Source organism: Ictidomys tridecemlineatus, chromosome 1, assembly GCF_052094955.1.
Source record: "Ictidomys tridecemlineatus isolate mIctTri1 chromosome 1, mIctTri1.hap1, whole genome shotgun sequence".
In the NCBI taxonomy this organism is placed as follows: Eukaryota; Metazoa; Chordata; class Mammalia; order Rodentia; family Sciuridae; genus Ictidomys; species Ictidomys tridecemlineatus.
The window spans coordinates 166,097,824-166,123,891 of NC_135477.1; the positions used below are offsets into that span (position 1 = coordinate 166,097,824).

A 26,068-nucleotide genomic window follows, 5' to 3' on the forward strand; every position below is an offset into this window, starting at 1 on the left:
TGAAATCTGTCACTTCTCAGGACCTCATTTTCCTTACCTATAAGGTAGCAGTGTTCACCTAGCTCAGGAATTGCAAATCGGTAGCCTTCTGGACAAAAATCTGCCCTGTAGGCATGTTTGTTTATCCAGTATAATATGTTAAGGCCAAGAAATTGACCCTGGAAATTTCCAGCTTCTCTTTAAAAAAATGAACATCCACTTCTACTGGCCCTCACGTGGTGACAGTCAACTGGAGCTGAGGTGGCAGCTGCCCCCTGACGTGGGTATGCATGCACTTGTCTTTTCTCTGTATTATCTCGTACCTGCCTAACCCACCTCCTTCACACATAGGCAGTTGGGTTTGCAAAGCCTGAATTGAAGGTTGCAGGGCCCCACCTACACCTTGGGTCCTCTGCTGCTCTCACCTGAGCGCTCTCATGTTTTGGGGGGTTGTCTGTCTGTCCACTGGTCTGGGGTGGTCTTTGTTTTTCTGCACATGTCTGATCTTCCTTATCACTAGTTTATCCCATGACCCTGAATGCATCCCTTCACAAAAACCCTGCTGGACTACAAGTCCACCATCTTTAAAAGGACTGAGTTGAACTTCCAGCCTCAGCTTTCTTTGTATCTTCTATTTAGTCCACAAATATTTACCAAGACCTTCCTATTTCCAGAAATTCTAACTGGCATTTGAGGGGGATACAGGGATGAATAAGAATGGGCCTGGCCCTGACATGTTCTTACAGCAGTGCCTCTCACAGTGTAGTCTGCAGACTGGCTCCAGTTCACTGAGATAAATACAGAAATTGAGGAACAGCATTCAGAAACTTCTGTGACAATTTGACATTGCCATGACAGCCAAATGCATGCCCAGTGACTCCTCCTGTTGAATATAGGTCAATTCACAGGCTGTCAAGCTTTTGGGGTGAATTGTGTGTGGTGCAAGGTACACCCTTGCTGCCATTACTATAATGCTTAACAGATTTGCCCTGAGACTTAGTAGCTTCAAACAACAGTCATTTATTTTCTCAAGAATGTATCATTTGAGCTCAGCTCTGCAGAGCCATTCCTCTCTGCCCAAGGGAGTGCCTGCCAGGGTGGGTCAGCAAGGGCCAGATGGTTCATTCTCAAGATCATCATTCACATGACTGGTAAGTTGGTAGTGGCTGTCAGTTCCTTTCAATATTGGCCTCCATGGGGCAGGGTCTTCATAGCATAGTGGCTGAGTTCCAAAAATGAGTGTCCCAAGAGATGAGGAAGAAGTGCATGGAGTTTTTACCATCTAGTCTTAGAAGTCACATTGCATCTCTCCTGCCCAACTCCATTGACTAAAGCATTCAAAAGGTCTACCCAAGTTTAAAGAAAACAGATTCCACCTGTTGATGGAAAGATTCACAAAGGTCATCTTATTGCTTCTTTTTTACCAAAAGCCAAAGGACAGATTTTGTTGCACCCAGCTTTGGAAAGCGTAACCTGCCATACCGATGAGAGGTGTTTCGTTTTCCATTGCTGTGTAACTAATTAAGACAAATTTTGTGGCTTAAAACTATACATATTTATTAGCTCAGAGTTGTGTTCATCATGAGTCTAAGGGGACTTGACTGACTTTTCTGCTTAAGGTCTCATGAGGTCAAAATCAAGGTATGAGCCAGGCTGGGCTCTGGGAAGAATCTACTTCCAGACTCTTTCTGGTTGTTGGCAGAATCCAATCCTTGGGGTTGTAGGATTGAGGTCTCTGTGTTCCTGTGGACTGTCATCCAGGGCTGGTCTCTGTTCCTCAGGCCCACCCATGTTGAGAGCCACAGCCAAGGGGCCCCAGCAAACTTCTAGCTGCCAACTGATTGGCTCCTCTGTGGTGATGCTCATTGGGCTGTTTCCTCGCCTTTTCAGACCACGGAGCTGCTCATTGGGGGACTTTTTTTGGCTCCGCCCATGCGACCCAGCCAATCGGCCTCAAGAGCAGGAAGAGTGGGGGAGGATGAGAGGCTTGTGGGAAGCTGGTGGTGGCAGTTGGGCTCTGAGGGTTTTTCCTGAGGAGCTGTGTGGTGTGGCGTGTGTAGTTCTAAAAATAAAGTTCGTTTCTTTTGAAAAGTGGCTCCTGAGTTGTGCCCAGCCAGACTGCGGCACACCCACCCCTGGCCTCCTCTGTCTGCAAAGCCAGCAGTGCCCTATGGAATTCTTCTCCACTCTCTTCTTCTATTGCCAGTTGGAGAAAGCTCTCAGCTGTTTGTGTGTGATCAGGTTAAGTTGGTATGGATGCCCTCCCTTTACATATCACATACTGTACCACCAAAGTGATAGCCATCACACAGGTTCCCTTCACAGGGGAAGGTACCATCAAAGGATGAAGGTCACTGGAAGTCATTCTTAGAACCTGCCTACCATAGATGGTTGGATTCTCAGTGAATTGGAAACTTAAAACACAGTGATTCTTTAAAAACTGGCTTAGAATCCAGTAGGAGTCCAGCTGTAATTTAAGAAAGAGAAGAAAGAGTGCAGCAAGAGGTCAGGAGGAAGGAAGGTGGAAGGTGATTTCTTAAGTGGAGGGGCACAGAATTAATGGTCATTAAGGATGTGGCATTTGAACTGGGACTTGGATCTTTAAAAAAATGAGAAGGGAGAAGAGGATTCAAGCAGTTCTGTCTATTTTGGCACCCTAGGTTGCCAACACAGAATTGAAAAATCCTTGCTGAGGTCATATTATTGCTTTTTTTTTTTTAATCAAAAAACCATGCTGTGTGATAAACTACCCCAAAGCTCTGTGACTTCAAACACCCACCACATGCTCCTGCTCCCAAGTGTGCAGGCCAGCTGGGTGGGTCCTCTGGACTCAGCTGTGCTCCACCCATACCTCGGGTCCTCTGCTGCTCTCACCTGGACACTCTGTTTTAGGGGGTTGGCTGTCTGTCCACTGGTCTGGGGTAGCCTCTGTTCTTCTGCACATGTCTGATCTTCCATGGGCCTCTCACATCTTTCTAGACTGGGCTGGGCTTGATATCTCAGAGGAAGCAGAGGAACAAACAGTAGTGTTAAAGGGCACAAGTCGCTAAGGTTTAGGCTCAACACTGGCACTCTATCACTTTGGCCTCATTCTCTTGACCAAAGCAAGTCATGAACTCTTGATGGAAAAAGCTGCAGGATCCCACTGCAAAGGGCTCAGATGTGGGGAGGAGTGGAAAGTTGGGGCCACCTCCAGCCAATCTACCACAGTCATGCTGAGAAAATTTCCTAAATTGTCTAGACTAAAAACTTCAACTGCATGGTATTTAAAGCTAAACAAAGGGTTTGGAGAAACTGACATGTGAGATACCATTTGGAAAACGTGAAGTGATCCATTAGCCAGGGTTACAAGACACCAGGGTTATATAATGGTCTGATGCCTTCTTTGTGAGTCAAAAACAATAAAAGAAATATATTTCAGGAATATCTCATTACCGTTGCACCTCTGCTACCCATGTAATACCCATCTTTCAATGCCCAGCCTGCATGCCCCTCTGCAAACTGTTTCCAGACCATTCTTATAGGAGAAAAAGAATTCATTGTTCTTCTGCCAAGTCCCAGTTGCAATTTTTTGAATGAAATGATCTCAAATCTGGCCCATATCCTAGACAAAAGCCATTGTTTTTACTATATTCCCTGAAGCACCTACTCTAAGTACCACAAATATTAGTTGCAAATTAAACACATTCTCTAAATGGATAGATGGTGAATAGATAGGAGAGATGGATAGGACAGATGGATAACAGAGACTTTAGAAATTGATTGAAGCTTTTTCTAGAAGATGTTGAATGATGATAAACTATTTCCCTCCTTCCAAGTTAGTGAAATGGTCACGTAGTTGTTTTGTGTCTACATGCTTAAAACAAACAAACTTGATTGCACACTACTGAGGGAAGAACCATGTTGCATTCTTTCTCATAAACCCTTTAAATTCTTAGCAACAGAATACTACTATGAGTTCTTTAGGACATTGGTTATTCCTTATTGGGTGGGATAGGCGGATGGGGAGTTGTTTTAGTTGTTTGTGTTGCTGACCAAAAGTCCTGACAAGGAAATGTTTATTTTGACTCATGTTTTCAGAGGTTCAGTCCATGGTTGGCTGATTCCATAGCTCAGGGCTCCAGGTGAGTCAGAACACCATGGCAGAAGGGTGTGGTAGAGCAGAGCTGCTCAGGACCAGGCAACCAGGAAGCAGAGAGAACTCTGATCTCCAGGAACAAAATTTAAATCCCAAAAGCACACCTCCAGTGACCTATCTCCTCCAGCCATACCCTATTGCTACCACCCAGTTAATCCATCTCAGTGGATTAATCCACTGATTAGACTACAACTCTCATAATCTAGTTCTTTCACCTCTCTTACCTTTTCTCACACAAAACTTCTGGGAGACACCTCATATCTGAATAATTAGATATCTATATGATAGAAAATAAACCTTAATCCTTACCTCACACCATACACAAACATCATCTTGAAATGGATCACAGACCTAAATGTAAGAGCCCAAACTATAAAACTCATTGAGGGAAATATGTGACAAAATCTTAACGGTTTGGTTTAGGCAAAAGTTTCTTAAATATGATAAAACAACATAAATTGTAAGTTGGAATTCATCACAGTTAAAAGCTTTTGTTCTTCAAGGGACAAGCCTTGTCTGGGAGGATATATATGCAAAGCATGCATTTGATGAAAGACATGTTCAGAATGCAAAAAGAACTTTGCAACTCAACATTATTAGTCATTAAGAAAATGCAAATCAAAACTACCAAGAAATATCACTTTATACTTACTGGGATAGCTATAATTTAAAAAATGGGAAATAACATGTATTGGCAAGGATGTAGGTAGAAAAATTTCAAACTTTATACTTTGTTGGTGAGAAAGCAAAATGGTTTCCAACTGCTGTGGAAAATTTTGGGGTTCTCAAAGAAAACACAGAATTACCATGTGACTACAGAAATTCTATTCTTAGATAAATTAAAAAAAAAGTATTGAAAGCAGGGACTCAAACAGACTTTTGTAGTCCAGTGTTCATAGCAGCATTATTCAAGGCAGGCAAAAGGTGAAAACGACTCAAGCGTCATCAACAGAAGAAAATGTAAACAAGATGTGGCATATACACACAATGGAATATTATTCAGCCACACAAGGAATGGGATTTTGATATGTGCTACAGCATGGTTGGACCTTGAAAACATTATGCTTAGTGAAATAAGCCAGATGCAGAAGGTCACATATTAAATGAGTCCACTTATGTGAAGTACGTGGGATAAGCAAATTCAGAGGCAGAAGGTAGAACAGAGGTTACCATGCAGTAAGGGGAGGAGAGAAGGGGGAATTCTTGTTTGACGGAAATTATTACTGTTGGGAATGAAATAAAAACAAAATGGAGGGTACAGTCAGTGGTAATGGCTGCACAACATTGTGAATGTACTTAAAGACAGGAGCTATACACTTACAAATGGTTAAAATAAGAGTTATATATTTTGTATTGCCCCCACCCCACCAAGTTGCTTTTCAGTCTTTCAAGTCTGAGAGAAGAAGCTTTTTTACAGTTAAGGATAGATGGGAATGGATCAAACAAGATAAAAGTGTATTTTTCTTTCACTTAAAATTGGGGGGGGGGGCTGGGGATGTGGCTCAAATGGTAGCGCGCTCGCCTGGCATGCGTGCGGCCCGGGTTCGATCCTCAGCACCACATACAAACAAAGATGTTGTGTCCGCCGAAAACTAAAAAATAAATATTAAAATTCTCTCTCTCTCTCTCTCTCTCTCTCTCTCTCTCTCTCTCTCTCTCTCTCTCTCTCTAATAAATAAATAAATAAATAAATAAATAAATAAATAAAATTGGGGGGTTTTTCAGCCCATGGCTGGCAGGACAGTCCTGCTCCGTCAGGTTCTCACACTCCTTCCTGCAAATGTCTTCGCCATCCCTAAGGCATGGATTCCTACCTTCTGGTCCATTACGGTGGCATTTGCATTTTAGGCATAAAGAAAGAAGGAAGCCATTATGAAGACAAACAACAATAAGTGTTGGCGAGGATGTGGGGGAAAAGGTACACTCATACATTGCTGGTGGGACTGCAAATTGGTGCAGTCAATATGGAAAGCAGTATGGAAATTCCTTGGAGATCTGGGAATGGAACCACCATTTGACCCAGCTATCCCTGTCCACAGACTATACTCAAAGGACTTAAAAATAGCATACTACAGGGACACAGCCACATCAATGTTTATAGCAGCGCAATTCACAATAGCTAAACTGTGGAGCCAACCTAGATGCCCTTCAGTAGATGAATGGATAAAAAAAAATGTGGCATATATACACAATAGAATTTTACTCATCAATAAAAGAGAATAAAATCATGACATTTGCAGGTAAATGGATGACATTGGAGAAGATAATGCTAAGTGAAGTTAGCCAGTCCCCAAAAACCAAATGCTGAGTGTTTTTCTCTGATATAAGGAGTCTGACTCATAGTGGGGTAGGGAGGAGGAGCATGGGATGAATAGAGGAATTCTGGATGGGGAAGGGGGTGGGAGAGAAAGGGAGGGAGCAGGGGATTAGCAAAGATGGTGGAATGTGATAGACATCATTATCCAAAGTACATGTATGAAGACACGAACTGGATGTCAACCTACTTTATATACAACCAGAGATATGAAAACTTGTGCTGTATCTGTGTAATAAGAATTATAATGCATTCTGCTGTCATCTATTTTTTTAAAAAATCAATAATAATAAAAAAAAAGCTAGAAGGAAGAATGGAAACAAGGGGCCAAGGTGCATAATAGCCATTTCTCCGGGAAGGTTTCCTAAAGCTTCTTCACAGCACCTCCACTCACATCTCACCAGACAGAGCTTTGCCAGGTCACATGGAGCTGCAGGGATGTTGGGGGAATAGGCGCTGATACTGTGTAGTCATATTCCCAACTAAAATTCTATTACCATGAAAGAAAAGGAGAGCAGCTCCTGAGGGACATACAACAATTTCTGCCACAAGCCTTCAGGTTAGGAATCGAGACAGGAAACAATTTGAAAATGAAAGAGGGAAGAAGGCGCAAGAGTTCAAAGTCTGTTGCATCTTTTAGAAATCATTTTAGAATCAAGTGAGCCATCTCTCTTTAGATTTCTGCAGCTCATTAAATTGACCTGAAGCCATTTAATCATTGGATAAAGATAATCCTCAGAACCCCTCCATGGTATTAAATCCTTGTGACTATATTAGGCACGTCTAATCCCTGGGTGACCTTCTCTTCATCTAGGAAAGATAAAACAAAAGGTGTTTCCACCCATTCATTCATTCAGCAGAAATTGACATCTCCTACCTTCATGGGGCTCACAATTTGGGGAGAGACAAATAGTAATCCCATGATCTCCCAAATGAATGTGAAGCCACATAGGGGCAGGAAGGATGCTATAAGGGCACCCATCCGGGCTGTGGTCTAGTGAGGGGGCCAGAGAAGCTCACCTTGGTAGTTGGATGTACTCCCTCAGGAGTGCCTGGAGTCACAGCAGTGTGGTGTGTTCTGGAGCACTGTCCCATGTGTCCTGCCTGGGGCACCCTATGTCTAAGGGATAGTTATGAAAGAACAAGGATGCCAGGGCAAGATGAGGGAGTGGCTACTGCCAGAGAGGGTTAGAGCCCTTGGGGCCTTCACCCCAAAGCAATAGAGACGAGGAGAAGAGTCCAGAATTCCAGCATGGCAGATGGAGGAGACCAAGATGGAAGACGGAAGAGACCGTCCAGGCAGACATTTTCCTCATGACCCAGATAGGAACTCACTGAGATAGTATTTTTTGGTCTCAGTGAACCATCCATGGAGAGGGCATCTCAGCTCCCACTTCTTAGCTGGATTGTGAGACCCTCTGAGGCATGGAACAAGGGAGGGCCCAGTATTCATGGGCAAAGGGAAGACAGACCAGAGGAGGGACCACAAGTTACATTTCCTTCCCCATCTCTTACTGTTCCACTCTCCTGAGATACCTTCACAAGCATTAAGCAGACAATGACCTGAAGATCTAAGATTGCAGAATTCAAGCAATGGGTCAGTCTTGACCAGGGACCCTGGAGAATTCACTCTTCCAGCTAATGGCATATTTGGGGTCCTACTCCCTGGCCAGTGCTGGCTGAGTGCTGAGGGCACACGGAGCATAGCATCAAGATTCTCAGAGTCTGGGATTCACAGGGAAGGACATTATGATAAGTTGGTAATGTCTGTCTTCATCCAAGTGTGACTGTGATGAAGAAACATGGAATGGGAAAAATGCTTTCTAAATTGTAAGATAGCATCCAACTAATATTGAACAGTGGTAGCTACAGATTTTGGTGCCTGTTAGATGCCAGACACTGCTAAGAGCTATACTTGCTGTACCTTATTCAAGCCTCACAATAAACTTTATGTTAGATTTTATTAATTTCTCCTATTTCACAGTTGGGGAACCCAGGCTTGGGAAAATAGGATGACTTGCTCAAAGTCACAGAGCTAGTGAGCTGTGACCATGACATAAGTTTAGTCTTCCTGGCTCCAAAGCAAGTTCTCTTATAGGATTTGTCATGCTGTCTTCAGGATGTAGGGGTGCTATGGTTTGGATCTTAAGTGTCTCCCAAGGCCTAACTGTTAAAGGACTGGTTGTCAGCCTGTGTCACTTTTAGGAGGTGGTATATTCTTTAGGAGGTGGAGCTTAGTGGGAGAAGTTAAGTCATTAGGGGTGTGCCCTTGAAGGAGATATTGAGAATCCAGCCCCTCCTCCCTCTCTCTTCTTCCTGGCCACCATGAGCATGCATTCTCTGCCATGCACTCTCTCCATGATGTACTATGCCACTTAAGGCCTGAAGCCACGGGGTCTAGTGACCCTCATCAGAAAACTCCAAAACCCAGAGTCAAAGTAAATCTTTCATTCTTATAGGTAGATTATCTCGGGTATTCTGTTATAATGATGGAAAGCTGATTCATACCAGGGATGATAATGATGATGATGATGATGATGATGATGATGATGATGATGATGATGATGAAGAACAAGAAAATGACTGTTACTTGGTGGCCCAGCCCTAGGTCCCGAGCCAGGAGACTAATAGGATAGGTTCATAGTTCTTCTCTGTCCCTGAGAGCCTGGAACTTGCCTTTTATCAAGCTCACCAGTTTTGCCTGCTTTTCTCTTTACCCGTCAACAGCTGCTCTACTGAGCAATGCAGTGGCCCTGCCACGCTCAGCTCATCAGCCTCCAAGAAGGGCACTGTGCAGGCTTCCTGGCACCAACTAGGCCCAGCTTTCCTAGTCCCTGTGTGAATTGCCCTCTTCGTTTCAGCAAGCAGGCCTTGAGCTGTGCTCCCAGAACTTTTCCACACTGAGATGTGGGAAGGGGTGGGCAGTCATGTGTGGTGGGTACCATCAGCCATGATGATCACACTCCTGTGATGGCCAGCAGTCTGCAAAATGCTTTCCTATTGATTTTTTCTCCAAGCCTCAGTTTTGTCATCTACAAAGTGGATGTAATGACAATAATAATTTAGTCAAGTCTCCTATCCTGTGTTAGGCTGTAATAAACTCACCACTTAAGGCAAAATCAGGATCACTCTGGACAATCGCCCATGGTCTGTAAAGTCAAACCACCTCTCAAAAGCCCAATACAGGCAATTTTTCCTCCAGCATGAAAACTGAGCACTTTTAGTTTGGTTGGAGTGATCGCAGTGCTTCTGAGGTAATGGAACCCTTATCTTCCAGGAGCAGGAGCACCCAGCCCCAGAGTGCCCACACTGCAGGAGGCTGGCGGGAGCTCGGGCCTCCAAGGATGCCAGGAGGGTCACAGGCACTGAGCAGCAGAGGGGAAGCTCACCCACCTCCCCAACGTCGCTCTTGTCTCTCCTTAGGGCACATGTCACTGAACTTGAAGGTGAATGGACACAATCTGGTCTCCTGAGGTCTGATTTCCTGCTTTTCCTCCTCTTGATAGTGTTGAGTAACACGTATTGAAGCTGACATCAATCAATCTAGCAGCTGGGCTCGGGTCCCAAGTTGGCCCAGCCACTCCTGGGTGACAGTGGGCATTGGGCCTTACAGGTGTCTTCTCACCCAAGTGTCCATGTTCTCAGGCTGCCTTTTTATTTTTTATTTTATTTATTTTATTTTATTTATTTATTTTTTTGCCTAAGCCCTACAGGGCCCTCATGAACCTGTTAAAAACAAACATCTCTGTGCACCCTAGGGTGCCCCAGGCAGGACACATGGGACAACCTTCCTAGCCCAACCTAGAACCATCTCTGCCCATGCTATTGTTGCAGCCTCTTTCCTGGCCTCCACCTTTCCTCCTGGCCTCCTAATTCCTTTTCTAGTCTGCTGCCAGAGAGCTTTCCAGTGCAACCTGATCTTACCACCTCTTTATAGAAAACACCAGCATTTCCAAATGGGGAAAATCTTTATCCTTATCCTTGCCCACCTCCCATCCACTCCACACTTCCCTTCCTCCTCTATGTACCACACAAGCTGTTCTCTCTGGGTCCCATGTTTAGTGTTTGCTCAGCCACAGGGCCTTTGCATGTCATTGCTTTTTCCCTATGACTGGAAAATTCTCTATTAAATTAGCTCTATATTGAATCTAGTTTCCTTGGGGAAGTGTTGCTGACTAGAACAAATTGCTGTTCATTTGATCAGATATACAGGGAATTTGTGCCACATATGTCTCTTTTATGCATCTGCCACTATAGCTAATTTAATTTATTTTTAGCTCTGGATAAAGTCAATGCTTACCCCTGCCACACACTCCTATAAGCCTGAGCCCTTGTCTGTCTTGCTCACCCCTGTAGCCTAGCACCCAGCACAAAGGCTACCCAGGGCTTTCCTCACTACATTTTTAAGTGGGTGGGTGGAAGGGTGCATGGATGAGTGACAGACACAAATGGACATTACCAGTTTGTCAGGGAGGGTTTGTTCCCCTCTAGATAAAATGTTTGAGTCCTTTGAAAAAAATGTTGCAACCTCTCTTATACATTGGAAAGACAAAGCTACTGAAGGTTTCATTTGCCCTTTAGGTAATAGACATTCTCAAGAATCTTAACTTTTTTTTCTTCTGCTATTTAAAAAGTCTTTTAATAGGCTTTCACACCTTAAGTAGCAAATGACTTTTTTCTAGAGTCATCTGTATAAAACAAGAGGTGGAATGGGTCGGTGGGATGGTTTTGCCCTTGGGAACATGGAATCAATCCTTTTATACAATGCTTCTATTTGTGAGTGACCTTCCCCTCTCAGGGGAACCAAGTCCCATCCAGATTTGGGATCTCAACATCCAGGTGTTAAGACAACAGAGTTACTGGCATCAGGAAAACTGACCTGGCCCTACTGCTGATTGGAACAGCAGGACTTGCCTGATGCAGGCCCTGCAGACTTGGTCTCACAGTAGCTGGGTTGTAGTGTCTCCTTCTGTTCGCGCAGTACCCTTCAGATCTGATGATTTTTCTCTTGCAACTTGGTTCTGATTGAAGTGAAAGAAAAGCTTTCTCCAAGAATCAGCCTGCTGGGTGGGGCTGAGTGTAGGTCAGTGTCTTGTGAGTCTGACTCTTGGGGCCTGGAAGAAGAGCAGTCCTCAGCCTTAGAAGAGGAAACATTTTCACCTAATGAAACAAAATTGTCTTTCTCCCTGTATCTCTCTCAGGAAGAGGAGTCGGAGATTAACTGAAAGTGAATAGGTGGTGACTTGCTTTATTGAAGCTCTACTCCAGCCTATTCCTTGCCCAAAGACCTTCTGGCACCCACCCACCAGGCAGCTCAGATGTCAGCCCCTCGAGTTCTGATCCAGTCCTCCTTCCAGGTCTTGTGGCTCACTCCAGCCAGTCAGGCTCCTTGACATTAAGGAAACATGTCCCTTGCTCTCTACCCTCCAGTCTCCCCTGCCTTCCCTGCTTGGATTCCATTCCCCCTTGCAACAAGCCAGGACCCTCGCCATCCATTCAGTCTCCTCTCCAAGACTTCGGGACTTCTTCCTTGCTCACCCCAGGTGGAATTTAATTTGGGACTCTTGTAAATACCTATAGAATTTTTGTTTCTTTCTTTATTTTTTTATTAGTTACACATGACTATACAATGATCTTGACATATCATACATTTAAATCAAATGGGGTATAATTCCTCATTTTTCTGCGTGTACAGGTTGCAGAATCATATTGGTTATACAGTCATGTATATACATACAGCAATAGTAGTATCTATTTTATTCTGCTGCCCTTCCTATCCCCCCTTCCCCTCCCCTCCCCTCCCATTACTTCTCTCTACCCAATCTAGAATTTTTCTGTACACTCATTTCAAGACACCATGTGATAGTATTGTGTGTATGCACATCTTTCCTTTCTTGTATACTTATGTCCCTATTATTTGTTGAGATCATGCCCTATCTTATTTATCTCTATTTCTCCCAGAGTTCTGTGGACATGGTAGGCCCTCAAAAATCACTTGTTAAATGAATAAATGAACACAATACAGCTTATGTCCCCAAACTCATGAAGAAAGTGCAATTATCCAATTGTGCATACTCCTTTGCTTAAAGTAACTTTGTGCTTTTGGCTGAATTAAGCTCTGCCTGGTCCTCTTTGGAGTGTAACCTACGAGGTCACTCTGAAGAGGATGCCTTGCCTTGCTCTGTGGTCACACGTGTGCAGGGTGTGACTGTGAATGTTTGTGTGACAGAGAGAGACAGAGGTTATTAGAATAATCTACTTAGTAGATAAGTAAATGTTTGGAATCATACAGAGTCATTGAAAGCTCAAAACCAAATCATTTCAGCACCTTTGTAGGGTTAGTTGAGAGGAAGGAATGGGGGGTAGCAAGCCATTCTAAAATCTGCAGCAAATACAGCCTGGGACCCTGCAGCAGCGCATGACCTGCCTGGTTTTCTTTCCAGCCCTTGCCTGTTTCGAGGACTCCTCCAGGTCACCCAGAGGTGCGGGTGTCCTTGCAGAGGGGGGCTTTGCCAAGTCTGCAGTCTTGGGGCTGGAGTACGCACGTCAACAAATCTTCTTGAGCAGAACACAGTTGGCTTGTTCCACCACCATTCTTTCCTCTCTCCAAAGGGTGCCAGGCACACTAAATAGTGATTAAACAAAGATTAAAATTCCGTTTGTGTGTGCGAGTGTGTGGCTGTTTGAACTCTAATTGATTCTTTTAGTGGAATGTGAAGTCAAAAGCCCACAGATTTGTGAGCAGCTATACAGAGCAGCCAGTCAGAATCCATTTCCAATTTATTGTTTAATGTGATTTCCACATTCATTCTGCCAGCCTCCTCCACAAACTCACTTCTCTTGCCATGCTCCTTCCCCGCCCCTTTGCCTGCTGTAGCCAACGGACATTCTGGAAACCCAGGGAGAAGAGATCCAGCAAAAGATGGTTGCAAAGGAAAAGAAAATAACCACAGCTTTCAGAGACAAATCTTTGAGTGTACAGAACTGAAGAAACTCGAGAAGACCTCTGGACTGAAAATCCAGACCTGCTCTCATAGGTAGTGGTTGGCTCTTGCCGTTGGTTAAGGATCGCCATCTTTTAAGAAGCATTGTTCACTCGTTTCCCATTGTTAAAGGTCTGTGGCATTTGTCTCTATTGTGGGATGCCACTATAACTAAGAACTTTTTATGTCCTTAAAGAACATTAAGTCTCCACATGGGCATATGACATCCTGTTAATGAGGAAACTCTCTAAATCCTGTTATCAGCAAGAGCCAGTTGAATTGGATCAGGTGTTAAATAGGTTGCCTCTGCAGGATGAACAGTTATTATTAGATTCCCATTCCTTCTCCCATTCCCCCAAACTTAGCCATTGCACACACTAGAACATATCTTGTTTTATAAACTTTCTCAAAAATCAATGTATAAATAATAGCTCTTCTTACAGAGAGGACCTAACTTTGTCCCAGACACTAAGCTAAATACTTTGGATAGATTAGTTCAGTTAATCCCCAACATCCCCAGAGTAGGTAGTGTTAATTAGTTTTCACTATTTATCAGCCAGGGAAACTGGGGTCCAGCTGCCCAAGAAGCAAAACTTAGATTCTAGAACCAGAAAACTGAGTCATTCAACTTGACTTCCTGCCTCACCTTCCTCTGTCATCCAGCCAGACATCCTCAGCTATTATCTCTCCAGACCCCAAAATGAGCCAGGTATTGGCCTAGGAACGTACACTGACCAACTCAAATAAATATTCCCTACCTTCAGAAAGTTCTCAGTCTATCCCAGAAAGTGAACAGATTCGGTTTGGTCTTTGGGGCTCATAAACCAGCAGACTTACGGCAAATCTGTTCTACTTGGTTAGTCTCAGATTTCATATTTGTAAACTGAGGCATCTGGTTTTCCAACTTTACTGTGAATCAGAATCCTGTTTGTTTAAATAAACAAAACAAAACAAAAAAACTTAGTTTTCTGGGCTCCTGTCCACAAGTACTTGCACTTAGCAGGTTGAGGATGCGTGTCCAAGAATTTACATCTGTAATCAAGGCCCAGGTCTGAAGGTAGGATTCTAAGGGCCCTTGAGCTCTGATATTAGCATCAAGGCTGATTTTTCATCCTTCCAAAGGCCTTTGGTATGTGAAAAGCTTTTAACCTATATAGTAAATCCTGAGCCCTGCATCAAGGTGATTTGGTTACAAGATGACAATTTATAGTAGATTCTTAAAATCCTAAAGGAGTGACTATCCACAGTCTGTGTGTTGATTCTCCATTCATGCCAAGGTACTTTGGGAAACTAGCACCATCTCCACTTTCCAGGCGGGGAAATTGGGGTACCTATGATTCAGGAGCTTAGGCAAAGTCACTCTGCCAGGGCTCTTTCCCTGAAAACTGGCCTGGGAATCCAAGGACATGGCCCTTATTCTCTTGCCTGCTCATGTGGCCTTGCTTGGGTAACTGGCTGGTTGGACTTTAGTTGTTCCTGCTCATAAGGCGGACTGAAGGTCTCTGAGCAGCTACTTAGCTGTGGTGTTTGAAAACCAGAAGCTGCGTGAGAGACCTTCAGAACTCCCTGGCAGCATGTTCAGAAATTCCCTTGGCTTAGGGAAGAAGTAAGGACAAATGAGACCACCTCAAACCCCACAGGACATCTCTGCAGATCCTGGGAGGACGGGAGGGTAAGGGTAGGAAGATACGATTCACATCCTTAAGGCAAAAGCTGTGGATACTGGTGGGAACCTCCCAGGATTTGGAACCTGAAATCAGCACAATCGGTTCAGCAGTCCACTGTTTTATTTTAGGGACAAGATTCAAAGATTGAATCTGTGAAGTCAAGAGTCTTCCCTGTATCTTAATCTTGGTAGCATCAGAAGACTTCCACAAACAGGTGGGAAAAACAAAAAACAAAAAAACATGACCTTCACAGAATCTTAGACACTTGAGATGTCCTTTAAAGGTTGCCTGACCCTTGCTACTCAAAGTGTCTTTTGTGGACAGCATCACCTGGGAGCTTGTTAGAAAGGCATAATCTCAGCCGGCTGCAGTGGTGCATGACTGTAATCCCAACAAGTTTTGGAGGCTAAGACAGGAGGATTGCAATATCAAAGCCAGCCTCAGTAATTCAATGAGGCCCTAAACAAGTTAGTGAGACCCTTTCTCAAAAAAAAAAAAAAAATGATCTTGGGATGTGGCTCAGTGGTAAAGCCTCCCTGGGTTCAATCCCTGGAACAAAAAAAAGTGGGGAGGGAGTGGCAGGGGAGGGGAGAAATGTAGAATATCAAGCTACCCACTAGCCATAACCCAGCACTTGACTCTTATCCTCTGCATCTTGTTAAACCACCAAGTTTCCTATCCCTGGACTCCTCTAACATCTTCTTCTAAGTGGTCCTGTTTGATTCCAGCACTGATCCAGCTTTTAGAATTTCTTCTCTATTATAGGCTGACCCCCACACACCCCCAGTCATTCAGTAGCTTCTACCATGGGCGCTCACTCCAGCCTCAAGACCTCATTGGACAGGATAACTCCTCCCATGTTCTCTTGAGCATCACATCTCATCCTCAAACAGTGCAGTTTCTAATCTTCCCCGTCCAGGATACCCAGGATACGTTACTACCTGACCCAGCATGTTGCAGACTCACTGGGGCCCTGCAGGGAACACAGAGAGATTCAACCAGGAATGAAGGGGACTATGGCAAACTGGAAAGACAAACCGCACACAAACAAGTGAGCCCTCACTCAGCCCAACCATGAGGTGTAGAAAACTCAGGCCAAGCATTGACATGATTGTGGGTTTTCAAAAGAATCCAACATCTTGCTAAAGCAACATGAAATCTTCCTGTTTTCTGAGCTCAAACGTAAAAGATCAAACCAAAACAGATTTCTCCATCTGTGGCACAGGGAAGTAGGGTTGGATCTGTTTCCAAATGTATTCATTTGTTTGTTTGCTGGTCACCTATTGGTTTTTAGGAGAACTGTTTCAAATTAAATCCCACAGGATCCGCAGCACATGAACACTGATCCTACCCTTCCCAGCTCGGAGCCCCAGGCGCCTCCTGCAGAACTGTAGCTCAACTCGTTTGAAACTCACTCAGCTGATTAGAGGGTCCCTTAAGGGCCTTCCAGCTCAGCTTCTGTGATTTCTAAGAGCCCTTCGGCCTGGTTGCAGGCGTGTGGCCTTTGTATTTATAGTTTTCCTTCTCCCTCCAACCAAGACATCTCGTATTCCAACTGTCAGAATTATCTTCTTGCAATTCAGAGAGGTTTACAGGAGAGAATGTGAAGGATCCTTGTCATCACCAGACCTGTCGTGAGGAAGGGCATGCTGTGGAAAGTCTGCTAACCCAGGGGTGAGCCAGACACTTAATAAATAGGCATGGGTACGGTTTTATCCAGGAGGCTTCGTGTTAGCACTAATGTTCCAGTCCACCTCACACTCGGGGCCCTTGTAGTTAATTATATAGGAAACAGGACTATTGGATTCTGCCCACCATGGCAAAATAAGCCTGCAGGGATTTAATGGGCAAGGTGATCTGGAGAGCCATTGTCATTTGCGTGTACATAAAAGATTTGCAAATGGCCACACTCGGGCACAGGGAAAGGCCTGAGCCTGGACCACACCTGTGGACTTAGTGGCTGGCATGGGACAACACTGGGACCCAGGAATGCAACCTCCTTTAATTTGGAAAGCCATTGCCTTATGGGACCACCAGGGTGGGCTTACTTCCCTGGACCTAATAAAACGCAGACACAGCCCAGCTCTTGAAGGTGTTGTCTTGGGCTGCTGCATATATTTCTTTCTTTCAGCTTCTCAATTGTTCACACAGTCTGCACACATTTGCCAAAGTCCACACCCACTTTGGTGCTCAGCCTTGGGGATTATAGAGATGACCAAGGACCACTTCTGCTCCCAGGGCCCTTCCCATCAGGCCAAGCCCAGCTGCCCTTCCCCACCTGTGTCTCGCATCTGTTCACGCTGAAGGCCTCTCATTTCTCCTTGTCTGAGGCCCGACCTAATGCCTCATGTCCATGAAGCAGTCTCCCTTTATCCCCGGGGGTTGTGAACTCCGGTAATGCCTCCTCCAAGTCACTCACCTCAGGTTCACTGTCCCTGCCCTGTCCAACACACGGCCACTCACCACCCGTGGCTGCAGAGCCCTGGAAACAGCCTGAACTGAGACAAACACAAGTATAAAGGACTTGGTGCCAAAAGAACAGAAAAGAATGTCAAATATTTTAATTTTTACCTTGACTGCATATGAAATGATAATATTGGAGATAGACTGTATTGAGTTAAATAAAAAATACGACTAAAAGTAACTTCACTTGTTTTTCTTTTTTTTTTTTTTACTGAAAAAAATAGAAATTTTCAAGTTTCACATCTGCCTTGCAATCTTATTTCTGTTGGGCAACGCTGCACCCAGCACTTCCTCCCGTGGGTGAGAAGAATGTGCCTGTCTTTTCTCTTCCCTCCCAGCTTGTGAGTTCCCAAAGGGTACAGTGAGCTTGTGTCATTTTTCTGGCCTCTGCACACCTCGCTGACACACGGGAGGCCCTCACCCGGATGGACTGAAGGCAGAATAGACGGTGACAGATGTTCCAATTCTCCCTTAGGTAGTATACTAAGGTTACTGACCTTCTTTCCCTTTTCTTCTTTTTTACAGTTTTTGTCCTTTTTCTTTAAGGGCTCACACAATCGGCCAAAGAAGACAGTGTTCTCGGGAGATGGGCAGAAGCTGAAGGACTGGCACGACAAAGAGGCCATCAGGAGGGACGCCCAGCGCATAGGTACGGAGGGCAGGATGGTGACAGGCGGGCTCTGTGGAGGACGTAAGTGTGTGTGCACGTGTGTGTGTGTTTTAGCATGGGTGCCTGGACCTCCTGTTGACTTCCTCTCTCTGCCACCATTTCTCCCCCTGACTTCTGCCCCCACTTCACTGTTCCATCCTCTTTTTCCACTCACATCACCAGAGCCACTGCCTAGGAGCGTCTGTCCTGCCGCCTTTGTTGAGTGATTGAAAATGTCTCCACCATCTAGGATGCTTTGCCACCAAAACAAAGGGCGTTAACAAAGAGCCAAACCCACTGAACACCTATGGGGAGCAAGGTCCATGCTCTGTATTTTATGCATTTTCTCTGTTCAATCCTGAGTTAACCTGGATGGCCCATTTAATTAGAGGGGGGCTGTATCTCAAAGAGGGGCAGTAACCTGCCTGCAGTCCCACAGTGAGAACAAAGCCAATCTGGGATGGGAATCCAGTTCTGGAAGGTGGGTTGATCCCTACCCACCACCACAGCCATGAAGTTTAATTAACCTACCAGGTTTCAGCTCAAGTTTTCCTGGACTAATTAGTCTTTGGAGCAGTTCTTCTTGGACTGGAGAGTGAGGAAGGGCTGAGATGAGGTGCCACAGGTTTCATCTGGGGGATCAGCTCTAGGGAGCCTGGGCATAATCAGGAGAGCTGCACCAATGCCAGTCCCCAGCCATGTGCCCATCAGTCCATACCCCCTGGGCCTCAGTCTCTGCCTGTCACTGGGGCTTGTGCCCCCTGCCTGGACTAGCTCAGGGTATAGTGAGGTGCCATGAAAGTGATGGGTGTAAAATAGCCTCAGTATGCTGGAAAGCACCCTAGAAATAAAAGGGATAGGTATCTCATTCATTTGAATCTCAAAGGCAGACCCCACTGTGGGTTTTTTAAAATGATGTTATGAGAAACCAGCATCCCTCAAGGCTCTGGATAGAGCTCACATAACAACTGAACCGATGGCCAGACTCTAAAGACATGAAGTGCATCGCCCTGTGTGCCAGTGGTTTACAATGGAGGGGCTGCTTAAATTGGAAAGGGGACATTTGCAAAGAGCTGATTCACCACACAATTGTGCCAGAATGATTAGAACACCAGGTTGGCCAGCAAGGAAGAGTGGTGGGGACAGCAAGAAGAATCACGACCAGCTAACTACATGCCAGGCATTTTGCCCTGAGTGGCTTCCTTAATCAACAGTGAACTTCATATTCCAGTTAATGCAAGAGCGAAAACTAAGAAAGGCCAAAGGCACGTCCAAGTGACAGCTGGGATCTAGCAGGGCTGGCCTGCAGGCTCCACTCTGATCTCTGAGTGAGCCCATGAGTGGCCCTGCTAGAGCATCCCTCAGAGCCAACATTCTGGTCTTGTCTTTCTGCTTCCTGCATTTGTGTCCCTTGAGGGATCTATCCCAGGTGTTGGTCATCGATGTTTTATTGTGGAGCAGCACAAGTGACAGAGGGCAGGGTCCTTCCCCTGGTCGGTCTTGAACTCCTCTGCTCCGCTGCACCTTCTTGGTGAGCTGATATTGCCAGCATATACTTTGCAAAGTAAACAAGGCCACCAACTCCAGAAGGTGAAGTGAGTTTTAGTTGGTGATCTCATTACCATTTCTTCAAAATCATCAATGCAGATTCTTGGGCTATATTGCAGCTGTTGTGATACAATTCCCACACACCATATGCTCCTGGAGAACCCAGAGAAGACTTTCTTGAAGCATCAGGGACTCCCCAGATGGATGGTACAGAGAGACTAAAGCTAGCCCTTATCTGCCCAAATCTGTGACTGGAAGCGACACGTTCAGGCAATCCTGGCTTAGGGTAGGCAGCTCTTACTTTATTTACTGTCTCAGAAGAAAAAAATCAAAGCATCATCATTTATGGCAATTTTGATTTACATATAAAGTTTGCTTCCCTTAGAGAGTAATCATATTTCCTCAAATTTATATAGTGCTTTATAGATTTTAAAAAGCATTCACGTGTGCAGCCTCTCTTGCCTCTCCCAAATAGGCTGCCGCTATCAGAGGAGGAAGGTGCAGCTCAGAGCTGGTGTGACTTCCTCAAGGTTGATCTGCTCATCAGTGGCAGGCCTGACTGTGCATCCAGGTGTCGGACTCCAAGGGCAGGCGTATCTGGAGCTCCAGAGGGAGTGGAGGGAATGTGGGTACCCACACACCTGGCTTTGTAACTTTCTGAGTGTCAGTATATTCATCTGTAGATTGAGAGCTTTTGTGTCTACTGTACAGGGTTGCTATGGAGATTACATGAGAACAAGATCCTTAAGGGACGTGATGGGACCAGGACTGAATAAATGGTAGTTCCCCTCCCCCTCTTTCCACTTCCCTCTGCAAAATCTGGAGACATTTCCCGTATCCAGGAATAAAGCTTTATCTTTGTGCTTTCAACACACTTTGCATCCTTCCTTCCCCTCTCCATTCACAGAAGCCCCATAGAGCTAGGTGATCAGCAACACCAAATTTGCTCTTTGCCTCTAGGAAATGGAGAACAAGGGCGGCCTTACCCCATGACCGATGCCGAGAGAGTGGACCAGGCATACCGAGAAAATGGATTTAACATCTACGTCAGTGATAAAATCTCCCTGAATCGCTCTCTCCCTGACATCCGGCACCCAAAGTGAGTGTGACATCTCTCATCTTCTGGGATCTGAGGATTTTGCCTGTGGCTCTTGTTTGAGAATTAATTAAAGAAACAGGTCCATGAAGCACTGCTGATGGAGATTTCCTCCTGTTGCACAGGGCCTTTGGCAGAGGGTACCGTGATCAGGTTCTCTGGAATTTAGAGCTGGCTTCCCAGAAGAACCAGCCTCCCTCTTTTGGTGGGCAGTTGGAACCACCTACCTATGCATTTTGTCTCTTGCCCTGGTCCCCAGGGATATTTATACCTCAATTTAGAGGACCACGGCAGTGACTTTTCAGGCCTCTTTCTCTCCACTTTGTGTGATGTTTTTCTTTCTTTCTTTTTTTTTTTAATAAGTAAGTAGTATTTTTTTAGTATTGTCTTTTTTATAACTGTCTCAAATCATATTGAGAAAGGACATGTCTCACCAATTATAAAGATGATAATGGCAGCTGACATTCATTGAACAGGTAGCATGTGCCACGTACTTCTTTTGTATTATCTCAGGTTCCTGAGAGGTAAGTCCTGGAATGGTGCCCATTTTACAGATGAGGAAAGTGAGGCTTAAACAATTAAGGCCCCAAGGTGACTAAGAAGCTGAGCCAGCTCTTAGACGTCAGCTCAATAAGAACGAGACTCTGGACCCTTGGCTCTCCTATGTTTTCAGTAAGGTTTACTGTCATGTTGGTGGTAATTTTCAACTATAGCAGTTCTCAAACTCTAAGCACATTAGAACTGCCTGCAGAACTGCTAGAACGCAGGATACTGAGACTCATCGACACAGTCCCTAATTCAGTAGGTCTGGGTCGCGGCCCAAGATCTTGCATTTCAAGTAACCTCCCAGGTGACACTGGTGTTGCTTATTTGGGAACTACACTTTGAGATCCACTGCCAGGAGAAGATGTCAAAATTGCTTCTAAATGAAGGCAATACTGAAGAGCCCTGGAGCACAACATGTTTTGCTCAGGGACTAAGAAAATAAAGCCTCGGATAGAAAACAGCTAGCATTTATTAGATGCTTACTTATGCCAGGCATTGTTCTAAGCCAGTGGCTCTCAAGGTGTAGTTTTCCAGAACAGCAACATCAGTGTCACCTGGGAATTTGTTAGACATGTAAGTTCTTGGACTTCAGCTCAGATTTACTGGATAAAAGGTACTAGAGAGGGGCCCACCCGATCAGTGTTTTAACAAGCACTCCCATTGCCTCTGATGTAAGCCTACACTTGAGACACATTGTCCTAGGCACTTGAAGTGCATTAACTCAGCCAGAACTTCCAAAACCCTTAGGCACTATTATCACTCACTGTTTTACAGATTGAGGAGCCAAGCACAGTGGTGCATGCCTATAATCCCAGCAGCTCTGCAGACTGAGGCAGGAGAACCACAAGTTCAAAGCCAGCATCAGCAACCTAGTGAAGCCCTAAGCAAATTGTGAGGCCCTGTCTGAAAACAAAAAATAAAAAGGGCCAGGGATATGGCCCAGTGGTTAAGAGCCTCTGGTTTCAATCCCTGATACAAAAAAAAAAAAAAAAAAAATTGAGGCATAAAAAGGTTAAATTGTGTATGCATAAGAAGCACAGCTGGTTAGAGGTGGACTCAGAATTTGAACTCAGAGAGTCTGGTTTCAGAATCCATGTTTAATCTCTGATCCATGAAGGTCTTTGCACCTATTGAAACTCAGTCATAGAATGTAAAAGTAAAGACTGAAATCTTGGGAGCATGTTTGTTGATTTACAAATGCTTTTATCCCTTCACCTCCTTTGTATCCTGCGACAGTACTTTGAGGTTGGCATTGTTGTCTCCCCTTGTAGATGATGAAACCCCACAGCAGGAACCCTCACCTAAAAGATGGGCTCTCACCAGGATGAGACCCCCTGCCCCAGGATCTCTTGCCAAGTGTGGATGCACAGAGACCTCTGTGTGCTTGCCCGTGGGGTTTGAAATTTGTTCCATGATCTTCACTGCCAAGCCCCAGATTTTTCCATCTAAGTCTGAGTGTGTAGGTCAGCTATCACTGATGTTGCTGGATTCAGAAATATGACCTGACTCTGAGGGTCAGAAACTCAATTTTTATGTTTAGTCCCTTGCAAGTTCAGAATTCTACAATAATTTCATCTTCCTGTGTCTAGGGAAGAAGTTCATTTGGGAGCCTGGTCCTCCAACCTCAGCTGCTGTTCTTGTGATACTGTAGGTTCTCAACCATGAGTGTATCTACATGTTTTTTAAAAAAATACAAAGACTGGTGTCTCACCTCCAATTGCTGAACTCTGATTCTCTGAGGACACAGCCTGAGTCTCAGTATGTTCTAAAATCTCCAAAAGTAATGCTCACACATAACCAGGAATCACTGATATAAAACAAGGAATATTTTGCAATGAGAAAGAAAGGCTGAGTGTAGTCACAGCTTTTATCTACCCTCTCATCTGTTCATTCAGTAACAATATAGCAATGTTCTGTGAGCAAATCTCTGTGCTCAACACCAGGAACAAGGGATAAATGAGCTATTATTTCTTGGTGTATTGTGCGACGTGTGGGGACAGATGGTGGAAGCAGTTGAGAAGATCAATAATAGGGGTGTGTGTTAGTTAGCTTTGCATTGCTGTGACCAAAATACCTGCCAAGATCAACTTAAAGAAGGAAGTTTATTTGGGGCTTATGGTTTTCGAGATTTAGTTCCTGGTTGGCCATCCATTACTCTGGGCCTGAGATGAGGCAGAACATCACAGCAGAAGAACTTGGTGAAGGCTCAGGTCATGGTAGCCAAAAGCAGAGAAAGAGCACAAGATGCCAAGGATGATATGCTCCCAAGGCCACACCTTCGGTGACCTGCTTCTTCCAGCCACATCCCACCTGTCGACTCTTACCATCCAGCTGTCCATTCAAATTATCAAATGGATTAATTCACTGATGAGGTTACAGCTCTCATAATCGAATCATTTCACCTCTGAACATTTCTGCATTGTCTTAACACATGAGCTTTTCAGGGGATACCTTATATCTAAACTATAACAGGGAAGGCACAGGATGGTTTGGGACAACAGAGAATTCTGGGTCCTCTGCCAGAAGCCCGGGAGCAGTGGCACATGCCTATAATCCCAGTGGCTTGGGAGGCTGAGGCAGATGGATTATGAGTGAGTTCAAAGCCAGCCCCAGCAATAGCAAGGTGCTAAGCAACTCAGTGAAAACTATCTCTAAATAAAATGCAAAAAAAGGCTTCAGTGCCCCTGAGTTTAATCCCCAATAACCACCCCCCGCCAAAAAAAAAGAGTTCAGAAGGCCTTCCTAAAGGAGTGCCATCCATCACATCCTAAAGGACTAACTAGAGCTAGCCACGTGATAGAGTGTGGAAAGGACATTGCAGGTAGGAGAAATGCCCCGGAAGAAGCCTTCAGGAAGGATAGCACACATGGTCTAACTTAGGGCTTAAGATGAACCTTCCACTGGCTATAAGTGGAACCAGGATGGGGGCCCAGCCTTGGGCAGGGTTCTTTCCCAACAGTCCAGAGAAAGAAACATCCTTTTAATTGAGAAGTCCTGCTGGGATGCACAGATGGGTCCGTGGACAGAGTTCAGGCAGTCTGTAAACCTGGATGAGAAAAACATGCCTTTTTTTTTCATCAACCTCTACCTGAAATATGATGTTCCTTCCAGTTATTAATGGAGGCATTAAAAGCCCCCATGACACTGTCACCCAAAGAAACCATTCCACATCACTTTATAGGCCTCTTGAAATGGCATATGTGCTTGGCATTACTTTGAAATGAAGGTGGTTTTAGATTTTATATCCAGATTTTACTGTGAGTGTATTAATAAAGGAGCATATTTACTACCGAATTTCAAACTTTTGTTCTGTGAACAACACAGTGGCTTCTCAATTTACGATAGTGTTAGATCACCATAAAGCCATCATAGGTTAAAAGTATCATCAGTAAAAAATGCAATTAACCTCATAGCTACTGAACCTCCTAGCTAAGTCCAGCCTACCTTCAATGTACAAAACTTACATTAGCCTGAGATGAGATCATGGCAGCCAAAAGCAGAGAGAAGCACAAGGACCCTGGGATGATGTGATCCCCGAGGCCACAACTCAGGCCCCATTGGGCCAAATCATCTAATTTTATAAAATACTGTTGAATATCTCATGTAATTTATGGAATGAATACAGTAGGAATGGCTGTGTGGGTATGCTTTTGTACCACTGCAAAGTCAAAAATCATTAGGTTGAATCATGGTGTGTCGAGAACCATTTGTATTTCAGCCTCATTAGCTTCCTCTACAATTTCATATATTTCGTTCTCTGTACTGTGAACATTGGATACGCCAGCCCAGCGGAAGGTCCTTAGCACTGGTTAGCTGCAGAGCACCTGTTGCAGGTGGGGAGAATTGAGCTAGGAGGCGGAAGGCATCTCTATTACCTGCCCATCTGCCCACCCAACCAGCATCCAAGTTACTAACTGAAAGATGTCACCAAATCCAGTGCTCCTGATGCCCCCCTTCTTTAGGATTGCCAGGTAGGGAAGGCGACTTGCAGAAATGAGTTGACAGATGTCTTGAAGCGCTCTTCTGTTTTCCAGGGGGATGCTTTCCCACGGTTTGACAGCAGGAATGCAGGAAGAAATTAGAGCAGTTGAGCTGCTCACTCCCTTCGGTTTCTTTTAGCTTAAACAACTTCTCCTGCAGGAGCTGAGGTTTATGTTTGCCTTTTATTCCTTCAAACTGAATTTTGGCAACAGCGTGTCAAGAACAGGATGGAGGGGCTGTTTGTTTGAGCCAGCTGCCTTTGCTTGCACCAGAAGCTGCTCTGGGGAGCACACAGCCACAGAGATCAGCAGTGAGGCAGTTGGGCCCGACTTGCTGGGCTTGCATGTGGGAGGAGGCCAGCTGGCTCAGAGCCTGGCCTGCCCTCTGCACCTCCTGCCAAGTGAGTGTGAAGGAGGCTGCTGGTGGGCTGGCCCACTCTCCTACTCCCTGGGGAGCCCTGCTGGGCTGCCTGGCAACCCAACACAGAGACTCCTCCCTGGCCCACAGGTGACAACACAGGGGACCCCTGCTGCAGGAGTGGCTGGGGTCTACAGTTCTTGTGCAAGTCCTGCTATTGGGTGGTCCGTGAAAGCAGCTGACAGTCCTCATCTGCTTTCTTCATTCTGTGGGGTTAGCTTCAGCAGTAAATGAACCTGATGGAATATTTGTCTACCAGATTCCTGCTTCCTTCTATCCATCCTTCC

At 45.0% G+C, this 26,068-nt stretch overlaps 1 protein-coding gene across 3 annotated transcripts in view; it reads left to right on the forward strand.

Annotated features, from left to right (window-relative positions):
- Positions 1–26,068, forward strand: part of Galnt10 (polypeptide N-acetylgalactosaminyltransferase 10) — a 238,707-nt gene that overhangs the window by 86,195 nt on the left and 126,444 nt on the right. For 2 of the 3 annotated variants that reach the window (XM_078051408.1, XM_078051395.1), the window contains exons 2-3: positions 18,070–18,193; positions 20,702–20,840. In XM_078051408.1, coding sequence (XP_077907534.1) covers positions 18,070–18,193; positions 20,702–20,840 — 263 coding nt within the window. The remainder of the gene's footprint in view (positions 1–18,069; positions 18,194–20,701; positions 20,841–26,068) is intronic. The other variant, XM_078051402.1, reaches the window with a different exon arrangement.